Source organism: Pocillopora damicornis, chromosome 3 (genome assembly GCF_964200805.1).
Source record: "Pocillopora damicornis chromosome 3, jaPocDami1.2, whole genome shotgun sequence".
Lineage (NCBI taxonomy): Eukaryota > Metazoa > Cnidaria > Anthozoa > Scleractinia > Pocilloporidae > Pocillopora > Pocillopora damicornis.
Genome location: NC_142672.1, coordinates 910,001 through 926,600, shown reverse-complemented (window position 1 = coordinate 926,600; position 16,600 = coordinate 910,001). Strand labels below are relative to the sequence as shown.

At 37.9% G+C, this 16,600-nt stretch overlaps 1 protein-coding gene and 2 long non-coding RNA genes across 3 annotated transcripts; 2 read left to right on the top strand and 1 right to left on the bottom strand.

Moving 5' to 3' along the window:
• The first annotated feature begins 472 nt into the window (after nt 1-472).
• Nucleotides 473-5,150, top strand: LOC113674025 (uncharacterized). Its single transcript, XM_089199681.1, has one exon. It carries the CDS (start codon nt 1,347-1,349, stop codon nt 5,073-5,075), a length of 3,729 nt encoding a protein of 1,242 aa, XP_089055807.1. The 5' UTR covers nt 473-1,346; the 3' UTR covers nt 5,076-5,150.
• Nucleotides 5,151-6,956: 1,806 nt separating this feature from the next.
• LOC149047749 (uncharacterized) lies at nt 6,957-8,091 on the top strand. The gene is made up of 2 exons (XR_016184791.1): nt 6,957-7,549; nt 7,714-8,091. It is a non-coding gene; the product is annotated as an uncharacterized LOC149047749 (long non-coding RNA).
• Nucleotides 8,092-8,546: 455 nt separating this feature from the next.
• Nucleotides 8,547-12,296, bottom strand: LOC113674051 (uncharacterized). The gene is made up of 2 exons (XR_003446487.2): nt 12,174-12,296; nt 8,547-9,225 (listed from the first exon to the last, which is right to left on the bottom strand). It is a non-coding gene; the product is annotated as an uncharacterized LOC113674051 (long non-coding RNA).
• Nucleotides 12,297-16,600: the final 4,304 nt, after the last annotated feature.

Here is a 16,600-nt window from a genome sequence, read left to right as displayed (position 1 = left end):
AACAGAAACAAGACACCGATCTGGTACGAAATAATAGCACTTTTTCGTTCAAATTACAAAAATCATGTATTTAAATAGTCAAAATATCTTTTTCCTTCTTACAGTTGGCGCACCATAGCCCTCGGCGCAGCTTATTTTGGTGTGTAGGTATCTCTGATGATCGACGGTTAAGTGTTTGGGTATCTCTCACGGTTGACGGTTAATTTTTAAGAATAAACGTTCTTCATAAAACGTTAAAATATCTTAACAAAATTTGAATAAACCAATTTTCGCCAAAAATTTGTTTTCAGCAAAATTCCTGAAGAAAAGTGTATTACCCTTTACCCGCCGACAAATCAGAAGAAAATATAACAAGATAACAGCTCAAAAGAACATTTGAGTTGAGTCCGACTTTGATTTCTTCAGATTTGTTGTTTGTTGTATTCAAGTGTCTATTTGCCGGATAAAGCTTTTGAGGTAACTTGAAAACCTTTTTTCTTTTTTTTATCTTTTTTTTTCCAGAACTATTGGTCAGCAGCACGGTTAACGGTAACAATGTTACATTTATGACGATTTACCACATTGAGACCGTCATGAGGCGGGGGCGAAAGTTATTTTATTTCAGAAGAGCAAGTATTCTTTTGACACAGAGAGAACAAGCATCTAAGTAATAAGACTGGTTATTGTTATTTGGAAAATACAAGGATACTTTACGGTGATGCAAATCCCTTAAAAAATTCCAGTGGAAGACATATGAAATGATATGACAGTCAGATACATGGTTTCGCTTTCGTACGGGAATGTCTTTCATTTCTTCACTGAAAAGCCACACTCTGCTGTAACACAAGCGAAAAGAGAAAACATGTAACTTAGCAGACTCTTTGTAAAAATAAAAGTCGAGGGACCAGGTCTCCTATTAAGGAGCTTTCATACTCAGTAGAAAGCCCCGGACTAAGGCAAAGGTAAACTTGAAGAGTTATCAGCGACAGTTCACAATTTCCTTTGTCGTGACGCTTCTATTTGCTTCAGAAAGCGAAATATCTCTCCATACTTGTAATTGTTTCTTTTGCGCCTCTTTCAACGACATAGAATCTCACGCACTAAAAATAAAGAAAATTTGAACCAGCCGACACATTTATCTGTCCATTTCAGTTTTCTATGTCAGTTTCCGATATCAGAAAGAAAATGATGGCGTGCGTGAATAAACCATTGACAGCCGGCGTAAGTTTGCCAATAGTTAAAATCGTATTTTTGTCATGATCAAACTTAAAAATCTGACACAATCTTTAACCGGAAGTCCACAACCAAAGCTGTAGAGCAAATTTGATCTCATCGAAAACAGCGAAAATACAAACAGTACTGAAACGATGGAATTTCTCAAGGAATCACTTGCACCAAGAACCTTCAACAAAATTAGCTATGCCGTAGTTTTAATTTGGCTCGTGATCAGTGTAATTTTCTTTGGCATTTTTGCCGAAGTGGAAAATACCGAATCCAGGTACGATTTCCGTTGCGGTGGCACCAAGAGTGAAAACATCGACCTTATCCGTGGGGAATGTTTCGAAAAATACCAGAAGCAATACAACAAGTACGGTGTTCCTGTCTATGGCTTCGTGATCATCAATTTCCTCCTTATTGGAATTGTATGTGTTATCTACTCCCAAATAGTGAAAAACGCAGTCGATCATTTGTCGTCGAGCAGTCGTAACAGTGATCCAGAGAGCGGACAGTCGCGCGACCAAGAAAACCCAACAGGACAAACAACAAATTGCGGACACAAGCTTTTCATAGCTTACTGTTGTCAACTATCTACGAGACTTGTTCTAGGAGTTCTCTTCATATTGCTGCAAACTCAGTTGCTTTATCCTTTAAAGTTTTCCTCCACGTTTGAATGTTACTTGAACTCTGGAACCAATCAGCCGAGGAATTCATCGAACGCCGCCCCAAACAGTACTTTACACAAATGTCACAATCAACGAGCGATAAAGAAAACCTTTTGGATGAACGCTGTCCTTGCAGTGAATGGAATTTTTGACGCTGGCATTCTGATTGAAATCGTCTACATTTTGACACAGGCATGGATAAAAAGGAATTTTATGCAAGACTCAGACTTTCTAAAAACCTATCTAAATGCTCACCATGACAAGTCGCATAATGTTCTTAAACAGCCAGAGGGAACGAGCGGACATGATAAGCCTGAACAGCTTCAACCATTCATAAAACGAACGAAGAAAATCATCAAAGAAGACACCCAATGCCTCTACGAACTCCAATCACCGTTTCGACGTCCTCCAGGCGCAGAAACAGAAGCCACAGATTTGACTTTGGATCAGATTTACACAAACCTTGTGATCATTCCCAACAGGGTTACGTACAACTTTACTACAGACAGACAAGAACAACTCAAAGTTTATCCAAGGTCGCGCGACGAAGAATCACATCCGAAAGGCCTGGAAGACCTCCTAAATGATAAAAATAAAAAGGTATTGATCGTCGGTCGCCCCGGAATCGGCAAAACATTATGTTGCATCAAACTTCTCAGAGACTGGGCATTTGAGAAAGTCAAATCCCAAATCCAATTTGATGCTGCTTTCTTCGTAAAGTTCAGAAGATTCAACTCGGCAGACGACCTTAGCCTTAGGGAACTACTCACTCGGTCAGAACATTCCATCTCAGATCACCTGGATGATGAGGTCTGGAATTACATCCTGCAGCACCCTGAAGGTGTCCTCATACTTTTTGACGGATTTGACGAATTCAAAGATAACGCAAACATGGCCGTGGCGCCTTCTCATCCCGGAAACATTAAAGACAAGATGCCGCTACAAATCCTTTATCAGTGGCTTGTGACCGGGAAACTTCTTGAAGATGCTTCAATTGTAACGACTACTAGACCTACGGCTTTGACCGGTATCGCACATCTTAATTTCGACAAAACTTTTGAAATCTTAGGGTTTTCAACCGAGCAAATTCAAGAGTATATCAACAAATTCGCCGGAGTTGACAATCAAGTAGGCGAAACACTATGGCGACACATCAGCAGCAACATGAACTTACTTTCGCTCTGTTATGTCCCTGTGAACAGCTTCATCATATGCTCAAGTCTGTCACAAATATTGCAGTTCGAAAGTTGCGCTAGTGTTACCCTCCCTTCCAAATTAACCACGATATACAAGATTGCAGTGAAAGTATTTTATTTCAAACACACGAAAGAATTCCGCGATAAACATTTTACCCGCGAAGACTTTCTATCAGACGATTTGCCCTCGGCTGTGGAGAAGAAATTCGAGAAACTAGGAAAAGTGGCGTTTGAAGGAATCAAAGAAGGAAAACTGATCCTTGGAGGAAACGAAGTACGCGAAATGAAAGACAGCGCCCTTTTTCACCGCTTACCCGACCGTGAAAATGCCGCGTTAAAAGATGACAAACGATTCTGTTTCATTCACCTAACAATGCAAGAGTTTTTCGCAGCGCGGCACCTGACAAACAACATGACAGAAAGAGAATTAAGGAACTTTGTTTCAGAAAACATCAAGAACGGCAAATGGCAGCTGGTTTTTCAGTTTCTGGCGGGACTAATGGAGGAGAAAAACCACCTACCAAGCGAAATCATCACTGACCTTCTTCCTGTGCAAACTGAAGAGAAAAAAAACGAAGCCGAAGACAAAATGGTGACCTGCTGGCCGACTAAAGACGAAAAGGATGTAGCAGTGACATTGCTTAAATGTAGTTACGAAAGTAATACGATGGAGTCGATAGTTCAGAGAAAACTACAACAAATTAACTTTAATTGTGTAGATTTTATTGATTGTCACCTCACAGCTGTTGGTTGCCCTTCCTTAGTAAATGTAATTAAGAATGTTCAACAAATTTCACATTTAGATTTGAGTTTCAATAACATTGGTCCATTAGGTTCTTTTGAGATTTGTAAATTGTTAAAATATAGGGAATTTCAACTGAGCTCGTTAAACCTCACAAGAAATCAACTGACAGATGAAGCAGCAAAGTATTTAGCTGAAGCCATCAACAGCAACAACAGTCAGCTACGCACGTTAAACCTCTCAGAAAATAATATCTCACGCATCGGAGCACGGCACTTGGCTGAAGCTATCAACAGCAACTGTCAGCTACGCACGTTAGACCTCTCACACAATAACATCTCACACATTGGAACACGGCACTTGGCTGAAGCTATCAACAACAACAACTGTCAGCTACGTACATTATACCTCAGAGCAAGTAACATCTCAGACTTTGGAGCACGGTACTTGGCTGACGCCATTAACAACAACAGTCAGCTACGCACGTTAAACCTCTCACAAAATAACATCTCTGAGATTGGAGTACAGCACTTGGCTAAAGCCATCAACAACAAAAACTGTCAGCTATGCACGTTAAGTCTCTGGAACAATGACATCTCAGACATTGGAGCACAACACTTGGCTGACGCCATCAACAACAACAACTGTCAGCTACACACGTTAGACCTCTCAGACAATCACATCTCAGACATTGGAGCACAACACTTGGCTGAAGCCATCAACAACAACAACTGTCAGCTACGCATGTTAGACCTCTCATACAATCACATCTCAGACATTGGAGCACAACACTTGGCTGAAGCCATCAACAACAACAACTGTCAGCTACACACGTTAGACCTCTCATACAATAACATCTCAGACATTGGAGCACAGCACTTGGCTGACGCCATCAACAACAACAACTGTCAGCTACACACGTTAAACCTCACAGAAAATAACGTCTCAGACATTGGAGCACAACACTTGGCTGAAGCCATCAACAACAACAACTGTCAGCTACACACGTTAAACCTCACAGAAAATAACATCTCAGACATTGGAGCACAACACTTGGCTGAAGCCATCAACAACAACAACTGTCAGCTACACACGTTAGACCTCACATACAATAACATCTCAGACATTGGAGCACAACACTTGGCGGACGCCATCAACAACAACAACTGTCAGCTACACACGTTAAACCTCTCAAACAATCAACACATAACAAATGCAGGTAAGCAAAAGGCACGTAAATTACTTGGCGATAGTCGGTGTACGCTTATTCTTTAGGCCTCAGCAATTCCAATTAAAAACTAAAAAGAAATTATTTGAACGACTTACTATTCAAAATAACTGCGAGGTGACCGGCTCAGTGACAATTACAACCCAAAAACCTAAACGTGAATGAAGGCAAATTAAATCTGTGAAGTGCTCAGAGCAGCGAGACTATTTGAACCGGATCGAAATGAAGAAAACAAACCAATGAACATGTTTATTAAGAACGAAGGATGTCAAACTTTTTATAAACGAACTAATAATATTGAAGTAAAAACACAAAGCTTCCTGCAGAGAAAACAAACAAACCTCGGACCTCTCAGGAAACTTTGTCATTTTATGATTGGTTTTTTTCGATCCTAAATTATCTCCATGCTTGTGTCTGTTTTGATCGCGTGTCTTTCTCTAGAAATAGTTTCCTGTAGTGTTTATTGAAATTCTTTTGGAGATTACAATCGCATCAGATGAGTTAATGTAGCGCAAATTGTAGGATACAACACATTTGTTTTAGTGCTCGATTTTTCTTCTGATCGAAGCGATCCGATTCAAGTAATTTCAAATTTACTGCCATTGAAATCCTACCGAAACTGTACGTAAACTCGTGGCGCTTCGAAGAAAAGTTCTTTTGGTAGGTTAGAGAAGTGAGATTTATGTCAGACTAGTTTGAAAAAGTTTTTGGGGAGTTTCTGCAGTTGATGTAAATATTAGTATATTTTTGTATATATTTAAGGCCTGTTTCTCAAATAATGTAATAATATGTCAATGAGTTGCTGTGCAAAATCAGAGGATGAAGCATCAGACTTATAGACAGTTAAAAATTTTTACTTACAAGTATTTGTAAATGGAGCCTGAACTCCCAAATTTATTAGTGTAGAATAAATGTTGTAAATGGATTTATACTTTGTGTTGTGATCTATTTATCCTCTATATCAGTCACCACTTGAAAGCAATGGGGAGGGAGTAAGGGGAGGGTGTAGCCTTCTGAAAATCACTTCTGAAACCTCACTTCACTGCCACATAATCATGACAACATAGTAAAAAAAAGTGGAGGTATGCAGCACCCCTCTTAAAACCCTTACCATATGTCAGATAAAATGATTTCCCTCCCAATAATAAGACAAAATTCTTCTTCACCTCTCAAACCACTGCTATAGTACCTAAAACAGCTTGAAATGTGAATGACATAAAATGAATGTCTCACATTTGCTTGAATAAGTTCCAGCCTGGCTATTTATTTAAACTTTTGGCCAAATAGGAGGAGATCTGTTCAGCTTTGCTATGTTCTTAAAATCAGTGGAACTTGGAAGCCAAATAAAATATGACTAAGACAAAAGAAAACAAATCAGAGAACAGAGATGAATTCCACATGTAAAAGGAATGAAAAGAGAAGGCAAGGAAACCCCACATAGAATTCCAGCTGCAATTAAGTACTTGTTGCAGCTTAGAAAAAGCATAACATTTGAGATTTCTTTCCAATTTTTTAATGCTTCTAATCTCAATTTTTTGACACAAACAACACATATCTGTCCATTTAATTTTTCTGCTTCAGTTTCTGACATCAGTTTCCTGTGTACATGAAACTGATGCCATGTAAAAAGCAAACATGGACAGCCATAAGTTTGCCTAGAGTTGAAATTTTAGTTTGCCACAAATAAATTCAAAGTCTGAAACATTGAGTAACTGGAATTCCACAAACTAAGATGTAAAGCTCTATTTTTGACTTGTAGCACAATCATCATGCCCAAATGTGTAACATAGGGTATTTTCATGAAATGTAAAAAGTATGCCAAAAATACTTTTATTTGCTAGATATACTTGCTAATTTACGTTCTAAAAAGAATTAGTGAAGATTTCAATGTTTGTTCGGTTTTTAAAGCTTAATAACTGATTACCCACAATCCTTTGCGGGCGTGGCATTTGACTTTATCACTAGATTTCACTGGCCATAATGGCTGAGTTACCAAAAAAAATTATATTTCAACTATCTCTAGATTTACAAAGAAGCAATTATTTCTTCATTGACATCTACAGGGACTTTGTAAATGTTATTCCTCTTTCTCTTTAGTTCTCCACACACATGCCGGTATGCCGCACAGTGCCAGCCAAAACAAACGCACTTTTTTTACATCAAGTTTGTATGTCATGTTTTCTTGCCTAATCCCTGCAGACATAGAGGAGAGGTTTCATAGGAGACCTTCGATGTTTGTTGCTTGATTTCAACGAGAAAATCAGGCGAAGTTTAGCGTTTTCGAGCGCTATTTGTGCGGATTTCAATGTAGAGCGGGCTTGAAATTTGATCGTTACACATTGATAAACACAAAGCGAGAGTGAATTTAGGTTTCCGATTTAGTTTGCTTTGAATATCTTCGTTTGTATTGTATGTATGGCTGTAAAACTTTGGGGATTTGTAGTCGAACACATGAACTTTGCTTGGGAGTTGTCTCAGCAACCGAGGTGAAGTAAAAGCTGAAATACAGGCCTTTTTGCAGGTAAGTGGTGTTTGATTTTCCGTGTTTAAAAATAAACAATAACATCGTTTCCGAAACCAAAAATCACTTATTTCTTCTTTGCAGTTAGCTCTTTTTAAAAGTTACTTTAGATGAGGGTAAGTAAGTGTTTGAACCTTACTCAGACGAATCAACTTTCTTTGTAGGCGTATATTCAAGACGCTAGACCCGCACATGTACCATGCAAAGCTCTGTTGGATCTGCTGCGTTACACAAGCAAACAACAGCGACTGTCTTCAAGTTTTTTATTCCTGTTCTTTTAAAAACGAACATTTAACGCTGTCTCTTGGCATAAGGTGTATTTGAGCCCTACTCAGTAAATGAGCATAATGGAAGTTTCTAATTGATGTTGTTTTGAGTACGAAATTTACCTTTATTTTCGGGTTTATGCAAATGAGATGTTACGCGTTACATTTATAATTTGGGTATATTTTCCAGTATCTTTAATATTTTTTAATTCTTACATTATTCCAAAAGGCAACACAGTTATTTTTTATTAAACTGCAATCATCAGAGAAGCAAAATGACAAGTTTGAAAACAATCTGTCCATTGCTGATCAAGATATTTTCAAATATTTCTGAACAACCCTGAATGGGCGTGATGATCATGCTACAAGTCTTTATCTTATCGAGAGGAGAGAAAATGCAAACAGTATTGAAATGTTGGATAATCTCAAGGAAGTACCTGTGCCAAAGGTCTCCGACAAAATTACTCATGCACGAGTCACAGTTTTAAGCTGTATTGCAATCAATGTAATCTTACAAGGCAATAAATTTTGGTTTCATTTCTGTCATCATTGTGGCCTGGGAAATTTACCTCTTGAGACTTCTTTCCATTTCTTTTAACACTTTTGATTCCTTTGCAATTTCTTTATACTTAAAAATCATTTTGAAAATTTCCACAATTTTGGAAGAAACCACAACTCTAGATACAAAGTGAAACCCATCTGAAAAACCAGGTAATTAGAATTCCAGAGTTCAAACAAACAACTTTATTCAATAAACCTATTAATTGAATTGAAATAAATGTTACAGAGTGACTGTGTGACTGTGTACTTAAAAATTTTGCTTCAGGACATCACTTTACCCCCACAAATATTCACCTTTTCAGTCCATGAAATGGTCAATAAGTAATTTCTCCTCACAATCCAACACACCTTGAGTATACTTGTTTGATTAAATGCCAAATTCTCTGAGCTAAAATTAGAAGAAATGTATGTGAGACTGAGGATAATTAATATTTATATCAAAACGGTTAAAGAGTTAGCTGAAAACAATCTGAAAACCTTTTTACTGCCACCAATCAAGAAAAACAATTTGTCAGTCTAGAAGTAGGAAAGTAAAAAGTAATCAATGAGTTACTCATGGATATTGCTATGAACTGAATTTCACAGTTTTCAGAGGCACTCTGTTAAAAATAACTTTGTGTATCGATTGGCTCGATTTTCTCTCCACAACAAGCAGACAAGGCATAGTTAGGGTAACGTTAAGTTATGCGCTCAATCTTTATTCTATTGTAGTCATTAAATGTGGAAGAGTGTTCTTCATTGTCGGCCTCTTGAGGTGATGGTTATTGTATGGAGCATAAAAGGAATGGCTCTGCAGGGATTGGTCTTCAAGAAGTTACAATTAACAGCCATCCACAAGTGTGACATCAGCTGTGAAAGAGAAATCAGTTGCCCGATTTATAATTATGTGATTGGTGAGAAGTCTTGAACTTGAACTTGAACTTGTACTTAGTCCAAGTTCTATTTAGCAGGAGAATCAATTGCTAATGATAGCACTATCCTATCATATCTATTTTATAGACAGAAAGGCAGACATATGCCAGACATTTGCGCATATCAGTGAGATACTGTGGCAGGCAATTCAAGCATAAAAGCTTTCTGAAACTGCTATGATTAAGAAAAAATTAGGGCCAAATTTTTAAAGTTGGCTGACTTTAACAGTTATTTCCAGTACTTGGACTGGGTCTAGCTGAATTACTGAAACAGATTTACCTTGCCAAAGGGTTCAACTAACTTTATTGTCATACTTTGGGAAAATTGAAGAAGAGGAAGAAGTTGTACACTTTTTATTTTGTAAAACTAAGCTTTTGGGGAACTTTTAGAAGGAAACCTTTATTAAGATTCCCTCTCAAATTTCTATAAAAAGCAGTAATCACTAATTACTGATGCAGTTTATGAAAAATACAAGAATTTTTTTTCATTGGATAAATTTACTTCAAGATTTTTAAGTACATGTTTATCTCAGCTCAGATACATTAATATGTAAATGATTGATTTTGTGTGGAACATGAAAAATTCCATCCTTTTCACACAGTTCACCTTTTTGGCATTAGATTTTACAAGTTGGGTGTCACAACTTTTGATGTAAACAAACTGCAATAGTTCGGACATAGAGTCAACCACTCACTACCCATGTCTGAACTTTGGCTTCACTAAGTTGTCATAAATAATTTCACACTATCCTTAAGTATTAATCTTTGCTCAAAATTGACTTATTCATTTTATCATATGTTTTCAAGATTATTTATCAAGCACATTATTATTTTGCTACCCATTGAGAGGATGCGAAGAATGTAACAGGAAGCATTCTGGCTTGGATTAATCTAATGCTGAAAAGGTGAATTTTGAATCAAATAGTGGCAGCCATGTCAGTTGTTTAAAGGAATTATACCATATCACAAGTAAAGTTTGAGTCACAAGTAAAGTTTGTGTCACAAGTCAAGTTCAAGTCAATTCAAATTATTTTTCTTCTTTGTTTGTTTTTATTTGATATGTGTCAAAATGATGTACCAGGGATTCAAGAACACTTAAAATAGTTTTACCGTAAGCTTAAAACGTTTTTCACGGCCATTTGTGAGGGTTAATTTAGCATTGATTCGCAGCTCAGTTTCTAAAAGTTAACATTCCAGAGTATCTACTGTTTCCCCCAGAGATTCCAATTTTTTTCCCTTTATTTTGCAAAACTGAGGCAGAAGTCCTTATGCTACAGCAAACCACCTAGACTTGCAATGTAAAACCAATTTCTAGTACTTGACTGCCATGTTGCATCCACAGGGTTCCCATTCTCTCATTAGCCAAAATTGTGGAGAACATACGTATTTCTCTATAAAACGTTTGATTCACCAGAATGATCAAGTTTAACTTTATTTGATTTTCTTGTGGTATATGGGTTTCACTTGCTCAAAACTTGTAAAGTGAGCCATGTTTCAAAATGATCACATAATAATGTGTGGAATACAAAATGTATAATATGGACTGAGTAGTAAGCATGAAAAAGAAGTTGAAAGTTAGCAAGTTAAATATCTTCCTTGTCAGAGCTTTAGTTATGGTTTCCACCAGGTTTTTAATATGTCTTAATGGACAATAACAGCCTTTGAAACATTTTGAAAACTCTGCAACAATTCTATAAGATGGACAATAACAGCCTTTAAAACATTTTCAATTGTAAACTTTGTGACAAAAGGTGGAGAAAGGTCTAAGAGCCCTCAGCAACAATCTAGAATGCAAGAATTTTTGTATGCAGTGAAATCAAACCAGATGAAACAAGCTCTGTCAATTGAAGTGAAAAGTAAGAAACTTCATTAAATGATCAGGTTTCCATTTCTTGCTTTAACTTTTTGGTGGCTAAAATAATAGCATATTGCCTTAAAATGTTATTTTTCAAAGAGGAGAAAAATTTAAGTTCATTCGAACTTGACTCGTGACTGGAGCTTGACTTGAGCTCAAAGTTGACTTGTGAAATGGTATAACTCTGTTTAACATCTGCAATGTAGTTTGCAGCATAAAATCATATGAAAGGACTGTATTTCCTTGAATAAGCATTCTCCCCCCAAGCACACACACCCTAAGCCAAAATGTAAAATAAGTGCCCCCCTCCTCACAGTTAGTGGGGATACTATAAAAATCCTGTTTCTATTGCAAATTTATCTATACAGTAAAACCAGCACAGGAGAATAGTTTACTTTCTGCATGTAGTTAATTCTATCTTGTGTTTGCAAAGGTATCATGGAAGGAAAAAAGTCATATTTTTCAATTTCCTGGAATTTCATATTTAGTAGAGAAAATAACGATCTAATAATTTCGGAAAATTTTATTTTGGTATCTTTTTTATTTCAAGATATAAAGCAAAGAGTATTTTCAAAGTAGAACAGCGGACGCAAGATTGATAACACTTCATGTCAACTTCTACTCGTCACCTAATTCATGATTACGGAACCATAATTGATTTACAACGACACACTGTACAGTTTTGTACAGAAATGAGATCGTTCATTCGTTATCAAATTACTCACTTAAGTTCTTTGCAAAAGGTAGAGAGATTGTTTTTGTTATTTAAATGTTGTAATCAAGCTGTTATCAAGTCAAAAAGCGACACAAGTCTCTTTTGCCGTTCCAGAAAAAGGAAAAATTCCTTCGCAAAAATATTGTCCACTGAAAATGATAGCAGTTCCTTTTAAACTCAAGAGATGCAGTGGTCAGAGTCTTTTTCAATAGAACTTGTCGAAGGCCCTAGTTATAATTAGCGAAAAATCTAGCCGACAGACCGTCATTTTGCTTAATTTTCGGTTTCTATGCGAGTAAAGACCTCGTCTACTCACCTGTTCGGTTTAGCTTCGTCTTCAAGTTCTCCAATATCGACCAAACTTTCCCATAGATATTGATGTCTACGAGATCGAACTACACAAGAATCCGCCATCTTGATAATCAACGCGCATGGCTTCGGGGGAAGAACGCTGTCGATGAAAAGGGTTGCTATTTATAAAGGGGGTAAGTAGTTCCCAGAGAAACTGACGTGCTGAGTCGGTAGGAGAGTATAACAAGGTAATTTTGTATCATCAACTGCGTTGATAACGTAAATTGACCACCGTTAAGAGTTTCAAATCTGACGTTTTATCTGCAAACCCGAAAAGCTGTCTATGTTTTTGTCGCGTTTGAAGCGGGCCACCACCGCGCCCGGCAAATTGATCGACAGTCCGGCACTACAAATGGCACAGAGGGAAAATACCGATGGCATTCCACTCACTCTCACACTTCACTCTCACAACCACACAGGTCTATAATTATTAAAAACTTTAAATCACCTCAAAACGATTGAGAGACTGGTACGATCTTTTCACAACCCTGCACTAATTTAATTCAAACGCGACAAAAACATAGACAACTTTTTGGTCAGAAGTTCATTTCAAAGTACCTGGTATCAACCAGAACAGTTAAGAGAAGTTGGCTCATTTTGGCATGAGCATTTCGGGGAAATTGTAACCTTTTATTAAGCTTGTTACTGGTTGCTGAAACTACGTAAACCGAAAAGGGACAATCCAAAAATATTTTGCAAATCCGAAGAAATATTTAGAATGGATATCTTTTGGACAAATCGCTTTTGAAAAGTTTGTCAAACAGAGAAATCAATTTCAAGTCCTGGTTTGATTCATAGATCCATAAATAACTTTCATGAATAGAAAATGCCTCTCAATCCAAGAATCTTTCCAAATCCAAAAAATTTTCGCAAATCGAGAAAAATATTATGTCACGTGACACTTGCGCCAGTAGTCAACACTTTAGGCCTCTTCGTATGAGCCCGGTTAACCGGGCTGGCCCACTTACCAGGACGAATTTCGCCTTGGGTTCGTATGGGAAAGCCCGGTTTCCGAGATGAGAAAAGGCCCAAGATCCTAGGGACGAGTTTTGGCGCGAAATTAGAAAAACAAAAACAAAAATAGATGGCGAAACGCAACCGAGTTATTTCTTTTGCGCCTATCATGACTTTGGCAACCCTTTTAGCTGTATCACTACAGTTAAACGGGTTGCTAATGATGTGGAAAATTCATCAGGCAAAGCAAAACGATGCCATTCGGGCCGCCTTGTTTCGGAAGCGAAATAATTCGTGACGAAGGTTGAAACGAATATAGCAAAGATGCTTGAACCGAAGCATTCGAACGTGTTGGTATAAGCCTGGTCGAACTGACTCGTGGTGGGAAAACATTTGGACAGGAACTGCACCTGAAGAATGTTGGAAAGAAAACTTTAGAATGTCAAGAACCTCTTTTGTGAACCTCGTTGCAGAGTTGAGACCATATATTTCACCAAACCCTACGTCATCGACCATTAAACGCATGCGCTGTTGCGAAGAATTCCTCCCGGTAACCGGAATGAAGTGTTCATATGGCAAAATTTTCCAGCCCGCTTACCGAGATCCCGGTTGGAAAAACCCAGATCTCGGTAACCGAGCCAGGCCGCCCTCTCATATGAACACATCGAAAATTTTATAAAGGATTTAGAGGTAAGGCGAGATCTCGTGATGCACTAGGTCGACTTGGAGTCACTGCGCGAACAGACTAAATTGTACCAGGTGTATTGCGATGTTCTGTCACAAATGTGGAGAAGAATTTGTGAGCAATGAGCTATTCTGCCATCGATGTATTGTTAAGTTTTTAAAAAAATACCATGGTATTTCTACGAACTTGAGGACTCGACAGAAAAGGTTGCTTTGGTAATGTGAGTGGCGAGTATATTGGCTGAGACTAGACATGATCTACCGTCTGACCTCAGATAAATACTGCCTTTGCTGAGTATAACGTGTTTGGTGTCATGAGTGAGAATAACAAGTACGAGCTGATCTTTGATTCTTATTCAGGTAAATCCCTAAGTTTCGTAATTAATGGGGGCAGTGTGAATATTGTGAAAGATTCCTTACTCCTTCGCTCTTCGCAGCATCATTTACCCAAAAACGAAACAAGTTTTACACCGATACCGTCGTGCATGTCCACGAGATCAATCTAAGCTTGCTTAGCCTGCCAGTGTTTTCTTTTATAGCTCTATGAATGAATCTTATCATTTCCATCTCTCTGACATCGACTTGGTTATGCGTACGTAAAGAATGACGGGACGGCTGATGCAATCAAGTAACCTCCACTTGAAAAATAAAAAGGAGTGTACTTACATTTGATTTTTTAGGGTTAATTGTTCAGTTCAGATATTTCAGGATTTAATTTTGTTTACTGGTTCTGGTGGCAGTTGATTTTAGCTCAGTATCTTTGTGGGTTTGAATTTTTAAAATTTTAAAGATCTTAATTGTAAGTAGGAGCCAACCTTTCTTTATCACAAGATTTCATGACGCATACTGCATTGTTCTGTTTTTATCGCCTATTGCTCATAATATCATAAATAATTATTCATTTCATGTGCCATTTTGTTAGGAAATGCTGAGCTGGCCATGGACTACTCAAGATCAAGATAATGATAAGCATAGCGGGGACAGAAACTGCGCCATTAACAGTCAAGGAGCCTTGTGGTATGGTTCCTGTTACTCCTCTGGCTTGAATGGCTTCTATTATCATGGAAAGCGCTCCTAATTCGACGGAGTGACATGGTATCGCTGGAGAAGTAATAACTCCTTAAGGAGGACTGAGATGAAAATGATACTGGCGGACTTCTGGACAAATATGTCTCTTTTCCTCGAATAACCTTCGGCTGACAGCTTAGCTATTATTCACTATTGACTTAGAACAACGACGTAATCTCGATCAGTGCCAAATAAGCCTTTCATGTTTAATATCGCTAACAACGTATGAACGATTTCCTTCCAACTGTTCCAGCGTAGCCTTTTTGGTTTGTTTTTTTTCTCGTTCGTATTCGTTCTTAAACCAGCCTCCGATTGCCACATAAATGTTTGAATTTGAATGATCAACAAGACAGATGTAATATACGTATAAGCTGGCCTTAATAAGGGTTGTCCGGAATCTAAATATCTGAATAAAAAATCATCGGGATATGGATACTCGAGATACAAACCACGGGAATATTGACGGGATACAAGATATTTAGGCCAAAAAGTCAAACTGAGGATACGGGATACCTGCCCTCCCTAATGGGGCCTTACATTTTCATTGGTTCCTTTGAGTCATTCCGTGACCAAGTTTTCATCCTGTGAAAATTTGGTCACCAGAGAAGACTTGACTGAAAAACTGCAAAATTTCGACATTTTCCTATTTTTTAGGCTTTCTGTACTTACATTTCGAACTTACTGACCAGTGGAAACTTTCCATCATTCTTTTCAGTCACAGTGTGTAGACATTGATGAATTGGACCCGAGCAACTACAGGCCAATCTCCCTCTTGTCAATATTTAATCGTATCTTTGGGAAACTTATGTATAACCGCTCAAAATCTTTTCTGGATAAACACCATACATTGTACCATCATCAGCATGGTTTCGGGAAAAATACTTCACACAGCATGCACTCATTGATATTGTCAACGGAATCCAGCAAAATATTGATGGAGGTTATTCTCGTGTAGCATTTTTATTGATCTCAAGAACGCATTAGACATAGTCAATCTTATTGCAAAAACTCGCACGTTACGGAATCCGTGGAGTAGTAAATATCTGGTTTTCCTTTTATCTAAATGATCGACATCAAACTATTCAAGTCGGCACCTACGTATCTTAGATAGAGTGTTGTCTCTATTGTGTGCCACAAGGATCAGTCCGGCTTAGGACCTTAACTGTTCTTGCTGTACATGAATGACATCTCTTTCTTACTTGCTGATAACACCAACTTGCTTTATGCTGATAAGAGTTTCAGATCCCTTGAAGTAACCATTCACGAGCAGTGAAGAATGTGAGAAAATGGCTGATGGTAAATACGTTATCTGAGGGTGTGAATGGGGTTAACCGACTAGCGACAAAGGGCGCAAAAAATTACTGACTACCGATGAAACGGGGAAAAAATTACCGACCAGCGACAAATAAATTCTAACCGACAACCGACATGGTCAGACGTGATAGGGATGTTTGTATTCAGAAAGAACAGCATTTTGATGATTTCTAGCTCAGAAAATCCTTCTTCACCCGACGTAACCACATTAATTCCAAATTTAGCCGAATTATAGAAATTCTTGTCTTCAAATTACTTTAAATCCACGGGATCCTTCTTTTCGGTGAGCAGCGTGGGCTCATTTCTAGAACAGCGGCTCGTAATCGTAATTGGGCTGACAAGACGCCCTGCTGTCTCATTTCAAGAACAGCG

What these genes read in the sequence shown, in the direction of transcription:
- LOC113674025 (XM_089199681.1), top strand. Translation starts at nt 1,347, where the DNA reads ATGGAATTTCTCAAGGAATCACTTGCACCAAGAACCTTCAACAAAATT.